The 20,737-nt window shown below is 40.0% G+C and overlaps 1 protein-coding gene across 5 annotated transcripts in view; it reads right to left on the minus strand.

The window, feature by feature from the left end:
• Positions 1-1,848: 1,848 nt before the first annotated feature.
• EXPH5 (exophilin 5) overlaps positions 1,849-20,737 on the minus strand; it is a 36,999-nt gene continuing 18,110 nt past the window's right edge. For 2 of the 5 annotated variants that reach the window (XM_030234615.2, XM_018908451.3), the window contains exons 3-7: positions 17,385-17,456; positions 17,137-17,281; positions 12,504-12,552; positions 10,753-10,879; positions 1,849-9,164 (exon numbers count right to left, since the gene is read on the minus strand). In XM_030234615.2, coding sequence (XP_030090475.1) covers positions 3,859-9,164; positions 10,753-10,879; positions 12,504-12,552; positions 17,137-17,281; positions 17,385-17,456 — 5,699 coding nt within the window. In that variant the 3' untranslated portion in view covers positions 1,849-3,858. Of the gene's footprint in view, positions 9,165-10,752; positions 10,880-12,503; positions 12,553-15,155; positions 15,427-17,136; positions 17,282-17,384; positions 17,457-20,737 lie in introns of those variants that run through there. The other 3 variants (XM_030234616.2, XM_018908454.3, XM_018908453.3) reach the window with 3 other exon arrangements.

Here is a 20,737-nt window from a genome sequence, read left to right on the forward strand (position 1 = left end):
ATGGCACTAACAGTGGCCAACAGCAGCCTGGGCTGAAGGAACAAGGGCAGAGCCAGAGGTCGAGGGGAGTCATTATCCACCTCCACTCAGTACTCATTAGACCACATCTAGATCCTGCATCCAGCCTTGGGCTCCCCAGTACAAGACATCAATAAACTGGATCAAATCCAGGGGAAGCCACTGAGATGGCAGAGCTGGAGCACCGGCCCTGTGAGGAGAAACTGGGGCAGCTGGACTTGTTAAGCCTGTTAAGAGATACCTTCGATGAGGGAGTGGACCTCACAGAAGCCCCCAGGAAGATCATGATATGGTGCAGGGCAGAAGGATGAAAGACAACTGGCATGAGCTGAAATAAGTGATGGTCACACTGTAACATCTCCATGTTATATGCTGAGGCACAGGTTGCCCAGAGAGACTGTCCAGTTTCCATCTTCAGAGATTTTCAAGCCTCAAATGGATGAAGCCTTAAAAAGGCAGCCCTGACCTCGAAGCCAGTGTGCTGTGAGCAGGAGGCTGGACCGTAGACCTTCTGAGGTCACACCCACCCTGACATATCCTTTGATGAAACCATGACATTTCTGTCCCTTCTTTCAAACAAGAAGGTAGAATGCTCAAAGATCATCAAGATGGTAGAATGCTCAAAGATCATCTAGGTACATGCATGACCTTCTGGGTAGACAGAGGTCTAGACAGAAAAACCACCTTAGTTCATAAACTGTGTTTCCTTCTGAAGCCAGGCTGAAGGACTGCTCAGGTACCACAAGTACTGGCTGTAGTAATTAAGGCTGAAAGACTGTGATTAGTCTCATACATTTACACGGCACGTGGCAGCCAGGTTTCACTCAGGCCTAATTGCAGCTGAAGGGATCTTCATGTGGAGCTCATCACCTGTTAAAACTACTCATCAAACACTACCCTTTGCCCTTACATGGAGTATTGGCACCTTAAGGCAAGTTGCAGGCATATGGCTCTCTAAGGGTTTAATATATCTGCTGTAAAGATTCTACCATGGATGAAAAACTATTTTGTGTGCTGGAGACTCGTCAGCTGGCAGGACAAGAGAAGGCAGCACATCCTGCCTGAGCCCAGCAGCTGATGTGACTGCTGGCCACAGCTGTGAAATGGACCAAGACTGCCTGCCCTGCTCAATCCAAGGCTTTGTTGGCCATCAGCACCCTGATGATGTTGGCAACCATATTAAGATGCTGGATTTTTTTTTTTAATAGTCTACTGCATTCACAGCATATGAAAAACAAATACAGTATCAACACGTTTTTGCATGTAAATGCAGAATTTATTTCAAACACGTAGTTTTAAATGTGAAAATTCTGTAAATTATCAATATTTATAGAATACCTTTTTGCCAAAGAAAATCTTGGAAGAGTAGAAGTGTCAAAATTTGGCTCTGCTAAACTGAATGGAGCTGATTGCTATTCAAAAGGTATTTCTCCCTATATTTTCATGCATTTGACAGTTAAAATACTGTTACTCAGTGTAAATTTTAGTTTACAGATCCTCAACAGGCTGCAGTCTTCCACAACTAATTTACAATCAAAAGCAGTTTTTACTTGCTTACATTAAATCAAGCCACCTGCTTTCCTGTCATACACGGCATAGCAAATGAAAAAAAATTATATCTGCAAGGTGAGCACTTAATCCAACTACTGTGGAATGATTAGAAAATATTTACAAATAAAAATGTTCTAAACCATCCATATCTAGTCAAGAAAAACTGTACGACAATTTACTTCCTTTGTACACATTTCTTTTATTATTCTTTACCTTATGTAGACTGGCATCCCAAATTTTTGGGTTAATTTATTTTGCAGAAATGTACAACAGCAGAAATTCCGCACAGATACTCAGCTGGTTTTATTGTCTTACTCTACAGAATCCTGTACACACAGACAATAAAGACATTTACAGAAAAACATAATCTCTCCTTAGAATACCACTTTTTACAAGACTGCAATTATACAGTAGTCATCTCCTTCCAGCATTGCCTATGTCAGCATATTCTTTTATCCTTGTGAAACAGGCATGTGGTAGAGATCAGTTCTGTCTATAAATATACAGTTTATGTTAGTCCTTCTATGTACAACAAAAGAAAAATTACCCCAGCAAAAAGTAATGATGCTTATATCAGTACAGATTTGAACTACAGACCCACTTCTTTAACGAAGCTTACAGTTTGAAAAAATAAGGATACCTCTTACCTACTGTAATATTTTCATCTTTTAGTTTCTTGTGGAGTAGTCAGTGATACAAGCATTGCTTGTTTTGTGTAAAATATATTATTTTAAAATACCAATATACTGTCCTTCAAGTTAGAAAAATATAATTATGTCCTACAGAAAATTTATTGGATTAAAAAGCATATAAAATATGGACCATCATTTCAGACCATATATGAAATTAGAAATAAAGTAGAACAAAATGTATAATTATTTTAAAATATATATTCTGACTCAATGAGCCACTTCTGATTTTTCATAAAAAGAGAACAAAGATTAGTTAGAAATTTAATGGCCAGGGACAAGTTTTGGCTACTGAGTAAAAACACTACATTATTGTTGTGGCTGAAGAAGAGCCAATGGAACATGTTTACACCCATTCAATTTAGAGGATAAAGAGTACTGTGGTCACAGCAGGAACAGTTGAAAAATACCAAAAGGGATGATAGTTTAACAGAGGGCAAAGAGCCTTTCTCACTGGTTTTATTTACTTGGCATGTACAAAGCCACCAGTCTGTACAGTGCAGTGGTGCCCCAGGCAAGTGCCCTCTCAGCCTGCCCCAGCTGCTGCTGCCCTGAAGGAGCCCAGTGGCTGCACGTACCTCATCCTGAGACCAGCCAAGCAGAGGCAGCTACAAAACTCTAAGACCTCACAAACTGCTTTGGTCATTTTCTCACTGCTAGAACAACTAAAGATTTAACCTATGAGGTTAATACAGGAAACCAACAAGCTAAATATTTTCATATTTTGAATTGTTAAAAGTGTATGTCTTTTGATCCAAATTAACCTGTTTCTAAGACCAGAAATCTGGGCAGTCATGTCAACTGTAACCAAAGCTGTGCTGGTAATGAATCGTCCATGTCTGGAAAGCAGATTTCCACACTCAGCTTTCTTTCTTTTGATCAGTTTCTCAGTGCTGTGCCCTGTGTTGAGCTTTTACTCCTACACTAGAAATACTTCTGCAACTCACATTGCTCGCTGCTCTTGCAATGCTGAAAAGTCCTGGTGTGGAACCTGCCTCAACAGCACAGCAGAACAAATGCCACCAGGGACATTGTTGCTATGCTTCCCAGGAATGCAGAAAAAGAACATTCATGCAGAATGCGCTGTAAAGATTTAGGAGGTTTCATTTTGTGAGGATATTTGTTCAGTGGGAAGGATTAGCATTATCATGCTTGATAATGAGGAACATCGGAGAAACAACAAATTATCAGCAAAATAACTTCTTGGTTTTCTGTTAAGTTCTGTAAGAAAAAGCAGCTCATGCTAGAATTTATCCATTCCAGCACTGTGTAGCTGGCAGGAACCTAACTAGTGCTTGCTGACTCAGAGGAAAGCCATCTCTGGACTTACACTGCCCAAAGCTCCACAGCTGTTTACCTTCTATTATTTGGGAAAGGGATTTTTTAACATTGATTTTCCCTGCTAAGAGAAACAGGAAAGGTGAAGCCACACATTTAATACAAAAGTCAAATGCTCAGCTAGTATACCATACTAACTCCCTTGAAACTAAGGAAGCTGTACCAATTTATAGCAGCACAAGAACGGGCTCAGCATATTTGACAAGTTTTTGCCAACCCAGAAACTACCACGCCATTGTGCCCTCTTAGTACCACAGTCCCTTCAAAGCTCTGATTCTTTATCTATCTCATCTAGGTAATATTCATCATCAGTGGTGGTATCACTGTCTGAGTCCGAGTAAGCGGCTGGGTCTTCCCCATAGGTATCAGTCAGCTCTCGGGGGGATGAGGCAGCTGATGACATTTTGCTCCCAGCAGAACTTGAGCTCAGAAGTTCAGCCCTGTTTACAGAAGAGCTCTCTGTATCTCTGAAAGCACCAGGGTTATTCAGAAGACATGGTCTCCATAATCGCCCTTCTGTAAGTGACCGCTTGATGTTTTCCAGGAAAGCCAGTTGTTGCTCTTTGCCAAATATACCAAATTCCACTGATGGATACATTAAATTTCTAGTGCTGTAACATTTCTCATCGTCCGATGCCCAGTTTTCATTCTCATCACACGACAACAGCTCTGAGTAAGATTTAAATCTCTTCCCATGTATGCCATCTTTGGGTAGAATATTGCTTCCTGAGGCAGAGGTCTCAAGGGAATCTCGAGCACAAATGCCCTCGGAGAGGTGACGCTCACGCTGACTTTTCGCATGGCTCTTGCACAACTGATAGCTATTGAGGTTAGCGTTTTCTAAGCTGGCGGGCTGAGAGGTATTTTGATGCTGACCAAGCACTGTCTGGGAAGTCAGGTTTTGCCCTGGACATGTGTCTGCCTGCAAGCAGCTATTTACACAGGTGTTGGAGTTTTTGTCTGTTAAAAGTGGCGAGGGAGGAGCACAGGTATGACTGCTAGCTCTTCCTTTCTCTTCATCCTGTGGGTATGAGGTGGTAGCACTGGGAGCGATGGGCTGGCTTTTGCTTTCTAACCCGAGATCAAGTGTTTGGGAATTCTTATTTCTTGTGGTTACTGATTTATCTGGAAACAGGGTTGCGAGTCTTGGCCTATTTTCAACTTTCACTGCAGTTTTTTGAGGACTGATGGCTTCCTTTTGGGTATATGAACTTGTAAAAGGCTTCCTTTTGCTGTTAACAAGAAAAGAAGGATCATTCTGATTTTCAGTCTTCTTATTATCAACTGTTCTTGGTCTTGGAGTATTCTTGTCAGAGTTCAGACTGTGATTCTGATTTTCATTGTCCAACTCCAGGAATGGCTGGTGGGAATCCATTGAAATCAATGAGTCAAGGGACATGTTGACCTCTAAAGAAGTAGCACTTCCATCATTCTGTGAAAAAATGTTACTTATGTGTGGTTTGGGGGGTAGATTTTTACTTGAAAATTTACGACTTGTTTTGTAAACAGCTGCCAATTTATTTTTAATTGAAGGTCTGTTTTTCCTTTTCTCTATATCTTTGACTTTGTCCCTTGTGCAGTCAGAGAGAAGCTTGTTCTCCTCTTCTGCACTCTGTGTTATGTTTTGATCTTGTGTAACCCTGGGGACTTTATCTTTAATGTTTAGGTTGCCCTCATTATGCCTCTCTGATTCCTGAAAACCACTGTAAACTTTACCCATATGAGAACTCTGTGAGTTTTGCTCTCTTTTAGTTTTTGAATTCTTTACTTCATCTGTGCTAGCCACTTTGTCTAGTTGAAGAAATGGATCAGCACTAGAAGCTGTTCTTACCTCAGATGCTTTGCTTGGAGACTCTGGAAGCACTTTGCTACAAAACTTTGAACCATTCTCTTTTTTTCTTGAACTGTCAGCCCTTAATTGCAGTCCACTAAATTTATTATTACACAGAGGGGTGGTTCGGTGTAGGACATCTACTCTCTGTTTTACTTGGGCACTATCCCTGTACATATCTTCCACAGGAGTAAGTGGCACATCAGCATGCTCTTTGTTATCACTCCTTCCAAGGGAACTCTTCTCCCTGGAGCGGATGAATAAACTGTTCAGATTTTTCTTGTTCACTTTTGGGGGCTGAGAGCAAGTTTCAGAGCTTCCCTTCTGTACAATATTTTTATTTGTTGAATTAGAATATAAAGGCTTCTCTAAATGTCTGGCTGGCTTGGAAGGGGTTGATAAAGTGGACATTAGTGGTGTGGCTCTTTGTAAAATTTCCTTCTTTTCTTTTACATGTATTTCTGCCTTTTGGCTGCTTGAAGCATCAGAAATGACCTTACCTGACTTAGCCACTACTGCAGGGGATTGTGGGCCACCAAAAGAAATTTCTTTTGTCACCACATCAGAAAGTACATTTTCTGCTAATGGAAGACATGCTGAATTATCTTTCTTGTTAGGTACCATAGTCACTGAGTTCTCAGAGCTAGGGGATAAATGAGAATTCTCTTCTTCACTATCAACAGCAGTTCTTACATTCTGAGGTGTGACCAGAACTGAAGATACTTGGTCAGAAGAATATGAAGGCACCTCTTTTTCTGAAGTAGTAGGGAAAAAAACATTTGCTAAACTCACATGACCTTCATTTTTCTTGTTTTGTATTCTTGGTGACTGAGCAGTTTCTTTGGGACAAGGTAAATCTGCATCCTCTGAATTACCTCTAAAGAGGCTACAAAATGTTTTTGAATGCCTCCGTGGTAGTGTGTAATAAATTGAAACTAGTTCGTGATACTTGACATGATCTTCATCAACACAAACTGTAAATGTGCTTGTGGTTTTATATTTCTGCAAAAAATTCCCCCCTTCCTTATAATCTGGAAACACGGAGGATTCTCTTCTACTTAGATGTTTACATCTGTCTGTCAGACCAACTGAAGTACTACTACTTACTGAATCATTACTATTTTTGCTTAAAGGACTGTGGTAATGTTTGTTACTTGTGGCAGCATTTAATGATGCTGATGTTAAAAAGGAACATTTTGGGTCTAAACAAGACACATCTCTTTGATTAGAATAAGAGGTGTCAGCTCTATGCAGAGTTTCAGACCTTAAACAATCATATGTTCCTCTGCTTTCTCTAGGTAAAGAGATGGGTGTCTCTGACATAATACTACCAGCAATGCTAGCTGATTTTCTAGGCAAAGTGTAATAAATAACAAGGGGGTCAGAAGATTTGGAGCTGTTTCTGCCAGGGGAGCCAGTAATGCTACAGCTACTGCTATGTCTTGGCGAGCTGTCTTGCTTGTGAAACCTTCTGATACAAGGTGAAGTACTCCTCATTTTTTCAGCTCCTTTTTCAAGGCAAAAATAACTTAAACTATTTTCAGAGGTATTGGGTTCTCCATCAAAGCCATGCATATAAATATTTCCAGCATTTCCATTTCGTGGAGAACTAGTAGTGAATTGTCCATTACAGTCCTTAGTAACTAAAGTGCTTGCATTTTGCAGTGTTTTCTGTGGAATCTCTTTGCTAACACTTGTCCTACTCACTTCAGCTGTTTTCCCCCCTTCTGCTTGAGATTCAGTAACAGTGCTATTTACTGAAGAGCTAGTTAGTGTTCCTAAGCATTTAGAATTGTCTTTATGAGAAAGTGCTTGTGGAGAGTTTTGTGAGAAACTAGATGAGAGCTCAGGAGGACAGGACAACATGCCTTGACAGTTTCCTAATTTTTCAGTAGATAGAGCAGAAGTAACATTCAGTAATGAGGAGTGTCTCTTTGGAGTAGCTTTGTTAAGGGCTTCTGCACTCCAACTATCCTGTTTGATGCTCTCTCTTTGTGCTGCATAATGCAGATTATGCTCCCATTCTTTCTGACTTGGAAGAAAAGGTTCCTTCCTGCTCCCATCAGCTGGGAAAGTACAGGGCAGCTGACTGAATGCATTGTTGGGTGGGCAATCATATTCCTTCATTTCTACATTTCTTTTATCACCATTTGATGTATAAATTTTTGCAGTATCTCCTCTGGCAGTGGCTTGGACTTGTCTCTTTGATGTCATTGTGTTAAAGTGAGATACATCTCTTTGCCACATGGCAGAAGCAGGGCTGTTAGGAGAAAAACTCCGTGCGTTGATGTAGCTTGTATCTGCTTGTTGAGGAACTGATGGTAACAGCGTGTCTTCATCTGGCTGTTTCACACCTTCAGCCTTTTCCAGGTGTGTAAAGTCTGCCTTTGTACTCCTTTGGGTAACGACAACTGAATTCCTGTTCAGTCTTGTAGGTTCTGGTTGGTTCTTTGAATTGGGAAAGACTGACTCATCAGTTCTGATACCAGATGAAGAAACAGAAGAAGTACAACTTAGCCAAGGCTGACAGCCCTCAGTGAATTCTGAAAAGTTTCTATTTGCACTTCTTGTCATCCTTTTGATACTTGTATTTTCTGGAGAGTACATGTGAAAATCATTCTGCAGGCGCTGTGAACCAAACTTGGCATTCTTTGTATGTGCCCATTGCTGGTCATTTAAATTAGCCATAAATGCTTCAAAGCTGGTATCAGGGGAAATAAACACATCATCACTGTAACACTGAGGAATATCAGCCCAAGAAGGATAGCTGTCTTTTCTTCCATAAGAATTTTTTTGGTTTGCATATAGCTTCCCATGAGAAGCGGTATCTCTATAGTAGGACCTAGAGAGATTATTTTCTGATTTGTATACAGGATAGTTTTCCCAGTTATCAAAGGGCAATGGGGAAGTAGCTTTGTCAGGGCAACTAACTCTGCTAAAGCAATTACTGCTTGAAATAGATCTTCTATAGTGGTGTTTTGAGTGGTAACTTGGGTATTTCTTGGTTTCTAAAGAGCTGGGATATCTACCATGGTCTGTAGCATGAAACTCCATCAGTGATTGAGTTCTAAACATTGTTTCTGCAGCTTGTTCTGAAGAGTCTGGCGTGTTGTTCCATACAATGGAAGACAGAGGAATTCTCTTTGGGTTCTGTCGACCAAACCTTGGTACAAAACCATTCTTGCTCTCCCTTGCCAATGGATGCTGTAAACTAGATGCTGAGAGCTGATCAGAAGATACTGATGATGGACATCTCCGAAGGGAACACACAGAGTAACTTCTGCCAGCTGTATCCCTGTTGATACAAGCCTTGTGCCTAAATCCGCTGTTGTGTGTTACGGAAGGGGGATATAAGCTCCCCTCCGAAGACCGCCCGAAAGACACGGCAGACAGCCTCCTGCGGTGCAGACGGGGATTCCCATCCACTGCATCACCAAAACTGCAATCTTCTTGAAAGGCTGTCTGGTGCCAGTTTATATATGCACTCTGTAACTTCCTTGGTCTGATGAAAATCTTGTGTTCATCTTTGGCCCTTAGTGTTCTCATTCCATCTGGGAAAAATGTGCTAGGCATGTCACCCCAGTCATTTCTCTGTTGCCCCCTGCTAACAGTCTGCCTCTTTGAAGTAGGGAATGCACTGCTACTTTGGACATTTGATGCACTGCTTGTAGAAACGATCCTGTCCAAAGGGTCTTGGGTTTGTTCCTGGGCCAGCTGGTCATCCAGATCACTTAGAACTGCACAGGGGAAAAAAAAAAAGATACTTAGCTTTGTTTTCTTTAATAATCTTCTGACTGCTTATGTGAAAAAATTTTCATGTACTACATTAATAATCAGAACTGGCTTTGAAAGGAGTCAGTTTCTCAGCATTTAAAACCCTTCCCAAACCACACATTCCTCCTCCACTGGACTTTTCAGCAGTCACACATTATGACTACAAGGAAAAAAAATGCTCTCCTCCATGACTGCTCTTTATGTAAATGTTAGTCTTTATGCTATTTAAAAGAAGAACAAAAACAATTTGAAGTCTGAGTTCTCATTCACTGTGTGTGTGTGCCTGTGTGTGTGTGTGTAAACCTTCCAAATATAGTCTGTAAGCAAAAAAATCCCTGAAAAGAATTCACTAGGCAAACATGGACCTCTCTGTGTGTTCACAAAGCACAGTTATGACATAACTATAAGAAAACAGAATCCTGCAAACCATCAAACCATCAAACAAGCATATTCAGTAGTCTGGCATGTCCACTGTTTATTTCATTCAAAAAAGAAGTTCTCTTCTAAATGGTATGAACACTGAAAATGGCATTTTCTGGATAAGAAAGGGTAATTAAATAGTTAGGAAGCTGTGATTCAATCTAGCAACAAATATGTATTTATATAAACATATATAGGCAACCTCATGAACTGGAATTAAACACTGTGTAGCTCAATTAACCAAGATATTCAGTCAGAAGGCTGATAGTAATGTATTAAAACTATTTATATTATAAAAAGCAATAATGCCTTTGCTAATTGTATTCTGCTATTTTCAAAACACTACACATAATATACAATGGATATGATTGTTTTGTTACAGAATTTCCTAATCCACTTAAATACATAAGACTGAGTGATCAGTCACTACAGACCTGTGCTAACACTACAAAAGCATTAAGAAAGCATTGATAAATGTATAGTTGGAATAAAATGTGATCCAAAGGTACTAAAATTCTCCATTTTTCCTAAGTTTCTCTTCAGCACACAAAATAGAAGATTCCTGAGAAATCCAGCTTAGAACAAGAAAAAAGATGAGTTGTTTCTGAGTCTTCCATTGGGAGGACATGAGCCAAGCTGAAAAAGAACCTGCAGCTCTTGACTGGGGGTATAAAAAGGCTCCCAGAAAACTAACTGACTGCCATAATGCCTCTTGCTTCTGTGGTGTGTGGATTTACAGTTTATAAAACCAGGCCAAATAATTCATCATGATCCAAATTATTCATGCAGGAAACGGATAGAATTCTCACATAACCATATGTCTGCATCTAAAAGTTGCAGTGTGGGCTCCCAGCAGAAACAGCAGAGAGAACTGTGCACAGTTACAGGGGATTCTTCTGAATTGTATCAGTACGAGATGAAATGCATTCTAGGAGTGATTGATCACTGACATTTCCTGAAATCAGTGTTGGAGTAGATATTCTGCTGTCAGACAAAGACAAAAAAAAGTAGCCACTCTGCTAGAAATGAGCCGTTTTTTACAGCTGTGCTTTTGCAGAAAATTCTCCCAAACCACAGTAACTTCTGGTAACAATACTATCAAACAATATCGAAATAAGGACACACACTTACCACTGAAAATCTCCTTCTCTAGCTGTTCATTCCATTCCAGTGTACTTTTCTCCATTGTTTCATTTTGGTTTGTATCAAAAGATTGACCACTTGTTTCAGTTGACATTGGGGAATTACACATTTCAGCCTGTTAAGAATTGTAAAGTAACCTGGTTTCAGTTCTACATGTGGGTTCAAATCACATTTCATATATCACATCACAAGCTGTGTCACAAATTCCAGAGGTGAGCAAGCTCTGTCAGTCCATTAAATAATGTATTATTAAAATACACAACTGAGGGTTGTAAAATTGCATGCAGTTTATAGACTTCTACACATATAATAAGGACAATTACTCATGTTGTCCTCATCCTGTAGCATGTTTGGGATAAGGGCATAGTTTACTTAATTTATCCTAATGCATCCTTATTGCATTATATCTTTCAATTTAGTTTTCCACGAGCACTTCTTTCTTGACCAGTGTATTTTAAAATTTCCCACTGACCTCCCAACAGAGATTTAATAATCTAACAATACAGTCCATTTTTTATAGAAAGACAGCACTTAGTGATAAAAGTGGGGGAAATGTCATCCTATTCCCCATCTGTGTTTGGATTATATGTTAAATTGAGATGTTCTATCCCACCCATATTTCTCTAAGCTCATAGTCTCAGATGGTGGAAGTGCAGACAGCTGTTTAACTGGTGAATTATTTTAGCTGAAACTCTTCCTCCTTTTTTCAAAAAACCCTACCCTACTACTTTTTTTTGTTTGCCATATTCATAATATTTTACTGGTCTAGTTATAATATAGCTTTATATAATATATTTCTATAACAGACAGGAATCTCTGATAAGATCTTTGCTCAGCCATATATTAATATAGATTATCTCTTTGTTTTTGAAATATGAGAGAAGGGAGGTGGCCAGTTTACATCCTCTGTGCCTTTGATTATACACTGTATACCTTCTTAGTCCCCTCTGTGGTTATGCCACCCAATTGAAGGTGAGGAAAAACATGTTAGTAATACAGGGTAATAAAATAATTAAAATAGAAATATAATCCTTGGAAGAAAATCTGATATTTCAACAGCATGCACTTGAATTACATCAGAAATAAATCTGTTTAATCCTTAAAATGAGCTTGTGCTTATAAAATGAAACATCCATCCATCCATCCATCCATCCATCCATCCATCCATCCATCCATCCATCCATCCATCCATCCATCCATCCATCCATCCATCCATCCATCCATCCATCCATCCATTTATCAAAAAGAAAAAAAAAATCCTACTTCAAAATTTACATTTACATGGTAACTCTGTGCATGGAAATATTGCACAATAGGTTCTAGATTACTGCCTGCCCAGGCCAGCTCCTCTTTTTCATCCTTGTACAAATGAAATGAAACAAAGTAAATATACTAGATTATTGCTTAGTGTGAGTTTTGATCTATTTTCAGGTTGGTTACAGTTGCCAAGATATATGAAGGTCCTGACCTAGGAAAATATCCATGCAATTTTTCTGTCATCATGAGAGAACTGAAATCCAGCAAAGCTCGATGTAGGACCTAGCTAGGAAAGCTTTGGATTTTAACAGACAAGCTCAGTCTATTACATGTAACAAGTTCACAACACAGACATTTTACTCAGCATTTAAAACAAGAACTGCAAGAATACTATTTAAACATGTTAAAGCAACAGCAAGGGGACTAGTTTTTGAAAAATCTGTATTTAAACATTGCAGACAAGAAACTGATAAGCTACTTACCGTTGCCATTTCTTCCACTTTTGAGGGTGGGCTGGCAGAACTGTCATATCTGTAGGCAGAGGGATTTAAATGTTGGTTTTGAAAAGGAACTTGCTGTAATTTCATCAAGTAGGAAATATCCAGCAGCTTCTCATTTTAACAACTGTTGAGAAGCATCTGAAAAAAACTTGCTCTATGAAGAATTCATCCTTACCTCCCCCCTGCCAATAACCTGCAAAAATAAAGTCCTTGGAAAATGTACCGTTCAGTTTGGCCTTGTCAGCTTGCAAACTTCATAACTGCACAGCCAAAAATGAACTCAATCTACTGACACAGTGTCTGCAACAGAATTGTTTCAATCCAGCATTATGGTAAGATGGTATTTGGTCTTTTTCCAAACAACTATAATTTAGTAGGTACTAGTCATAGCCTAAGTTATATACTTGTTAAGTTCTGACTGGTTTGCATCTGCAGTTCTATTGTTTTTCTCTTCCGTTTCACCCTACTCAGATGCAGAGCTGAGCTCTGTCCCTGCAAAGGAGGAGAGACAGGCAGCAGATTGGTTTTGGTGTGAACTTTGGAACTTGTTGCTATTCACCCAAAACAGCCTTTATTTACCAATTTTTAAGACATGATAGAAGGCTCATATGCTTTCCTAAGTTATTTAAGGCTGCAAGGGCTTGGCAGAGAACTGGCTCGAGCGTCCATAAGTAATGCAGTGGTTAGAACAAGCCGAGAAGCCCCGAACATAAAAAGTACTCTGTTTGATGGGGTGACTTACAGACAAATACAAAATAAGTGAAAGAAACAAGAACAGGACTACACGTCACTGAGTCTATTCAAGTCTGCAGATCCTTGTTTTACAACTAAGCAAACCCAGTCCCTTCAAAAGCCCCGAAGGAAATGTTGTTCAGCCTGTGCTGATTGCCAATTCTTCCTCGTCTCAGAAACTGTTTTTTTTTCCCAGGAAGTTAATTCTGGGGAGAAAATGAAGTAGGGAAAGATGGTTCTGCTCAGTCCTGTTTGCCTCAAAGTCTTTTTGAATGACCTTGTTCTTAGGCTCTTAAAGCCTCCCTGTGCTCAGGTAGACTACTTTATTGTGCTTCAACAGCAAGTATAAACCGGCTTGTTGGCAAGTTCTTTGTGGCCCAGCCTTTCCTCCTGAAGTGCTTTGTCATTTGTTTGAAATGTGCTTGCAGGCAGGGAAGAACAGTTGAAAGGTGCAATTTGTTTTTGCTTCTGTAATTGTGAACTGTAAAACCAGGATTCCTCTCTGACATGGGGTCCAACAGAAACCAAACAAGCCTGTTGACTTCAGCGGGCTTAGGATTTGGCTAGACAGTCTGAATGTGAAATTCCTAATTTTTCCTTGTAGCTCTAAATAAAAACAGTCATTAAATCAGGGGGTTACCTCCCCCTTTGAATGAAGTTTACAGAACCAGAACCCAGAAATGTACGTAGCTTTTCCTTTAAATTTAAAAAAGTTGTGTTTTAATGCTTCTAAAACAAATTAAGAATGAAACTTAAGTTTCAGAGCTTTTACAATGATTTCCTGCAAATTAAGTTCAGTAAAATCCTGTGGCTTAGCAAGTTTCCTTAGTTTTACTTATATGCATAACAAAAATGCAAAAGCTTTGTTAGAAGCTTTCTTCTTCAGCTTTACTGTGCAAAGCTACTCTTTGGCAAAGCCCAAGAGCTCAAAGCTCTCCTCACTTGATGTTGTATTAATTGCTCCTTGCAATGAACCTACCTGAAGTAGACATGTTAGTTAAAAATGTCAGTTAGAAACGTCTTCTGATAGTCTAGGCAAAATTTAAATTTTCATTTGCACCTCTGGCACTATTCTAAATTCATCTCTGTCTTTATTGTCACCGTTCTCTCAGAAATAACTGGTCATTGCATCCTGCTTTATTTTTCTCCCTGCTAACTTACATTGACAAGGTTATTTTAATATTTTCCCAATGCCAATCTCTCAATTTCCCAAACTGCCTTATTAGTTTCTATGAACTGTTTTAAATTTTCCAGCATTTCAAAATTGAAGTTTTTCTTACTTTCAGAGAAATATTGTCGAATTTTAGGAAACAGTAATTCAGTTTCTTTTTTGGTAAACCACACTGAGCAATGTTTACATTATTTTGCACACAATGCATATACACATATACTTGTAAATATTGTCCATTCTTTATAAATAGGAAAGAAACTAAATTGAAGTTCAAGTTCAGAAATATTTGCCATCTGGAAAATACTCCTCAGTATGGAAAATGAGAAATTATATTTTCTACTTTTCCACTTCCATATATATGTATCTTTTTAATGATAATCAAATGTAAGATTAAAAGATGACTATCACAACTGGTAACAATAGTAAAAATCCATGAATTAAAATCTGCTGTGAATTAGTATTTCCACAGAGGCAAGGCACCTATCTCCCCAGGCTACCACCAAGCTGTCTAATGTCAGTATAATCCATTTTCTTCAATACCATTCTTATCAGTACTAAGAAGACCACTAAAAACCAAACACGTAACTCACATATGCTGAAAACACAATTAAACAGCATTTTTATCCAGGATGAATCACACTTGCACATATAGAAACTAGTAAGGATAAATTCAAGAACTGACACCTTTGAACTGAAAGTGATCAAACTGCCTTCAGACTACAGTTACAAACCTTTTATTAGCATCTTCTGTATGTCCCTGTGAGCGCACTCCTTCCTGCAGCATCCATAATTTGTTCTGAGTAGAACACCACCGCAGCTGCCAAAAATGTCTCTCCAGAACAGAAAGGACCCTCTATCCAGCCATTAATGTTTAGCCATTGAAAATCTTCTGCCAGTTAGGCTTACTTACAGGATTTACAGTGCTGTGTCCTATAGTGTTTCACTAGCTCTCCAAAATAACTCTACCCGGTGAGAGGCAGATTATTTCAGTGCTTTGCCTATGCATAAAGCAAACCACATGCCACGGCAACACCTAGAAGAGGGTGGGGGAAGTTTTCAACAGAGAGGCGTGACTAGAAAATGTAGCAATCAGCTCAGTTACACGTCAGGATTGACTTGTTTATTTTTCAAGTTATGCTCGGTCAGAAATCAAAGGCATCTGAGCCGGAGATACGATAGATTTTCCATGGAAAACCAGATAAACACACACAAGAAAAGCTGATCTAATGAGTAGGCACAGTTTGGTTTTTTTGCCTTCTTAAATTAAGAAATCATTTCAGTGTTTAGACTCTACAGCAAATGCTCGACCTTTGTGTGTGCATTGGCTACCTCACTGTGCACCAGGATAAAGCACCTTTGAAATCTGATTCTCAGTTACACAGTTGTCCCTTTATTCTTCAGGGAAAACTGTGGCCCAGCATTTCTGTGTTCCAGGATAAGGGGCATTACCAGCTCAAAAGAAAGAGGAAGAAGAAGATGTCAGGTATGGACCAGTGTTAACACTGCATATTCTTCTTCTATGTTGTGTTGTTATGTAAGAGAATTATTACCAGTGAAAATCCACAAAGCTAACCTCAAAGCCTCTACTTAAACCTCTCCTTAAATCTCCTGCTTTCATACAAACACTCCACAATAGGAAGCTCCTCTGTTACAAAACCTACGTATCAGACTAATCTTAATTTCTTTAGAGGCCTGCATTCCCTGTCATTGTTTATTACAGCTGTTTTATTACATCATGCCAGAAGGCAGCCCCAGGCACAGACCAGAATACCAACCTGAGACACACTGAGCAAAAATCAGCTTTTTGTACCAAAGATCTTGCATCTTTGTACTTGGATTTCACAGGGCTGCACAACGCAGCTCTACCTGTGATTGCCAGTCCCAAGCATTACCCTAAGACACACACAAGAATAGTAAGATGTCATGCACGTGTTGCTGACATATGGCCACACAGGACAAAAGTTAAGAGAGATCAGGCAGCCTAACCAGCCTGACTGTAGCTTCCCCCACCCCTTTTCCTCTGAACAGCAGCTTCAACCCTGGGAATGGCAAAGGAGAAGGATGCTCTTCAAACAGCAGCTCCAGAGCTGTGTTTTGGTTCAGATTCAAAAACCAAAATAAACCAAAGCAAACCCAAGTACTGAGCCCAAAGCACTGACAATGCACAGAAGGCAAAAGGGCCAAGAGCTGTCCAGTTTGCCTGGCCGGAGCTAAAGCTGCAGGGCTGCGTCTAAGCTGCCTCTGGGCTAGAAATGGTGGGAACTGATGCAGCAGAGCTGCCTGGGGCCGGTACTCTCTGCCATGACTTGGGAAAGCTTTGCTTTCCTATTGTATCACAGCCATAGGGCACCAGATCGCCATGAACCTTACACCATGTCCTCTTGAGAGGGAATGAAACTGGATGCAGCTGCTCCAAAGTCTACAGTCTTTCATATACTTAAAAGTCTTTATGCAGAATCTGAGTAAAAAACGTTTAGACTAGAGACTCTACCTACTACTTGTGACTTAGTCCTCTTTCTTATGACACAATACAGATAATCTCTCATTACAGGACCAAGTAAAATCACAATCTTCCCAATAAGGTAAAAAGCAAGAAGCTGAAAAAATAATTTAACAAAATTTTCTGAAACTTTAGAACTTTGTTCTAAACCAGAGAACAATTCATATACTTTTTTAAAGCTGGAAATAATGTATGTTCTCATTATAGCTCACCGTGGTTGCTTCTGACTCTGGGTTTTCCTTGATCTTCTGAAGGAGGAAAGCCAAGCAAAAGGTGATCTGAACCCCAGAAAGGAAGCTGAAGTGTTCTTTTGTGCTTGAGGATTTGTGCGGGATGACATTTTTATTTCTTTATGATCTAAAAATGTGATAAAAAGTAGATTTGTTTTGAGTTCTTAATAAATACAGTATTAAAATATACATAAATGTTAAGTCTTCATAAACAATTTTCTTTTGCTTACCTTTTATGTCAGGTAAATCCAGTTTTGACATTTCTGGACAGACTATGTGACATACTGGTTTATAATGACTAACTAGAAGACAGAGAAAGATAAACAGGTCTAAAGTTTCAAAACGTATTATTTGTTTTGGGTGATACATGTGAGCTACATGAGGCTGATTTTCACAAAGTAATCAGAACTCAATTACTTGAAAATCATATCTGTTTTAAAATACAGGCAAATCAAACATTTGAAAATTGAGGCACCCACAATCATACTCACTTTCTTTTTACATTTGTAAGAAATATAAATGTGACGACCCAGAACATACAATGACCTAACTGACTGTAATGTAACTACACAACACTAACTCAGACTAACATGTCCTCTGTATCACAGATTTCCTTTCAATGGGATTGCTGTGGCCACATGGAGTACAAACTGCATATCACATCTGTATTTTTAATGCAAGATATTGTGAATGATTTCTATGGGAAGGTAATGACTTGTTTTCTTCAAATAGAACATAAACTCAGTCTGCCTGTAAGAGCAGTTGGCATTTGGTGGGAAGATGACGATGAGTATCACTTATAGAAAAGGGAAAGAACAGTGAACTGGAGGATATAAGGAAACAAGACATCACTCAGGAATAAGGCGTTATATTTTTTTTCCATTTAAAGCAATGTCTGAAACAATGCAACAGCCTGAAAATGGCTTATCCAATGACCGTAGGAGAAAGCATACCCTGAAATTAGGGCAAAGTGACATTTATAACAACAGCAAGGGACAGCATTTTGGACATTGTCCAAAATGAAGTAAATAATTCATGTCATGTGATTGAAATCTTGGGTGTAATACATGGCTTTCCCTTCAGTGACAATCTCTGTGTACTTCAAAATGCCTCATTCTTTACCCCTTTCAGAGCCTATTCTCTTGGTGGCATCAACTTGGCAATGCAGGTGACATCAAGAGAGTCCTAATAGCACTGCCATAGCCAGGATGGTCTAGGGATGTAGACACAGCAAGGTTTGCAGGAAGAAGTAGCATCTTTTATTTAGCCAGCTTATACACTTGGAAATATCAGACAAGCCTCTGAGGCACAAAAGCCCTTCTTCAGATCTGAAATAGAAACAGGTGCTTTCAAAGTTAAATGCCAGAGAACAATTACACAGACGTTAGTCCATTAGAACATCTCTGAAAGAGAAAAATAGTAGGTAGGACTAGAGCTGAGGACTAGAGGGGATGTTGGGGATAAAAGATCAGGAAAGACTGAGATCTATTCTGTGCAGGTCTGTAGTATGAGGAAAATGTTTAAGGTTTCACTTTTCTTTCGAAATACATGACTCTACTTCCAATTGCTATGAAGCGTAAATAGGAGGAGCTCAATGAAAAACATGCAGAAGTGTGAACAGAATAAATGCAGATATCATGCATGAGAATGATCTGGATAAGAAGATGAAAGACAGTGCAGAGTACCATGCTTTTTACAGAGACAGCGTGTTTCTTGTGCATGTTCATTTTGGATAGGCATCAGAACCTGCGAAATGAGATCTCAAGGAATTGCTTCCTGGTCAGGCCAACTTTTCAGGCTTTGACACTCACCCTCATAAAAAGCACTAGCATGCCTTTAGCGCAGTGTTACCAGAAAAAGTTTTCCACTGGTATAGTCAAACCTTTCTCACCCAAACTCATCTACTTATTCCAAATGTCATTTAGGTGCTTTCAGTTTTTTAAGAAAACTAAGCAAAACCAAATTTTTTTTGTGCTGATTTTGGCTGGTATAGTTAATATTTTTCCATAGCTGCTTGCATGGGCTCTGTTCTGGACTTGTGCTGGAAGCAGTGTCAGTAACACAGGGATGTTTTAGCCACTGCTGAGCAGCACTTACACAGAGTTAAGGCCTTTCCTGCCTCTCACCCCACCCTACAAGCAAGTAGGCTCAGTGTGCACAAGGAGCTGGGAGGGGACACAGCTGGGACAGCTGACCCCAGCTGACCCAAGGGACATTCCAAACCATACAGCACTATGCTCAGCATAGAAAGCTGGGGGGAAAAGAAGGAAGGGAGGATGTTCAGAGTGATAGTGTTTGTGTTCCCAAGCAACCACTGTGTGTGATGGAGCCCAGCTTTCCTGGGGACAGCTGAACACATGCCTGCCTGCAGGAAGTGGTGACTTAATTCTTTGGTTTTCTTCTTCATGTGCAAGTTTTATCCTTTATCTATGAAACTGTCTTTATCTCAACTCCCTCAAATGAGCTCTCTCACTTTTAGCCTCCTGCCCATCCTGATGGGGGTCAAGTGAATGAGCCACTGGGTGGTGCTTAGTTGATGGCTGGGGTTAAACCACAAGAGTTCTTTAGGATACCCAGTGTAAGGCTCAAAGTGTTTGAGATAACAACAGATCTCAGTGGAATGTGCTAGAGAGAATTTATCACTGTTCTTGCTGTTTAGTGTGCTTGCCATGGGGCTTGCTTGCCAGGCTGTAAATTAGAGCCTAGTGCTCCTTGGTGCAATGGTTATGTGCCATGGTTATGGTGCACCTCTGAAGGGATTGTGACCAAGAATAAGTCCGTAGAAGGTATACACCTCGAAGAATCTGTGGCTGTGCATGTGGTCATGCTGGAGAACCTCAAAGTGTGTGGCCATGGATAAACCCATGACTCCCCCACAGAGACTGCAGCCACAGGTAAAGCCATGTTGGAGTAGGGGCATTTCTGAAGGCATTGTGTCCCATGGAGGAGGGCCATGCTGGAAAAGGTGCACCTCAGAATGACTGGGGCTGTGGATAAGTCCATGCTGCAGCAAATATATCCCTGGAGAGACTGTGACTCTACTTGGAGCAGGTATACCCCTGAGACACTGCAGTACATGGGTGAGTCTAAGCTGGAGCACAGGCAAGGTAAAGGCAGTGAGGTGGTTAATGGGGATACACTGAAGCGTGTGGGACCTGAGCGTGATGTAAATGGCATGCAATAAAGAGTAAAGAATGTCCTGGGCATGGCTGTGATAATTAATTATTTCCATAGTAGCTAATATGGGGCTGTGTTCTGGATTTGTGCTGAGAATAGTGTTGGTAAGTCAGGGATGTTTTCCTTACTGCTGAGCGGGGCTTACACAGAGCCAAAGCTTTTCTGCTTCTTAGCCCAACCTATCAGCGAGTGGATTGGGGGTGTACAAGGAGGCAGGAGGGGACACAGCTGGGGCCAGCACACCTGATGGTTATCCCATACCATACAGCATCATACTCAGCATATAAAATCTAGGGGAAGAAGAGGGAAGGGGGGACATTCACAGTGACAGCATTTGTCTCCTCAAGTCACTGTCACATGTGATGGAGCCCTGGAGATGCTGAACACCTGCCTGACCATGGGGAGC

Source organism: Serinus canaria, chromosome 1 (genome assembly GCF_022539315.1).
Source record: "Serinus canaria isolate serCan28SL12 chromosome 1, serCan2020, whole genome shotgun sequence".
In the NCBI taxonomy this organism is placed as follows: domain Eukaryota; kingdom Metazoa; phylum Chordata; class Aves; order Passeriformes; family Fringillidae; genus Serinus; species Serinus canaria.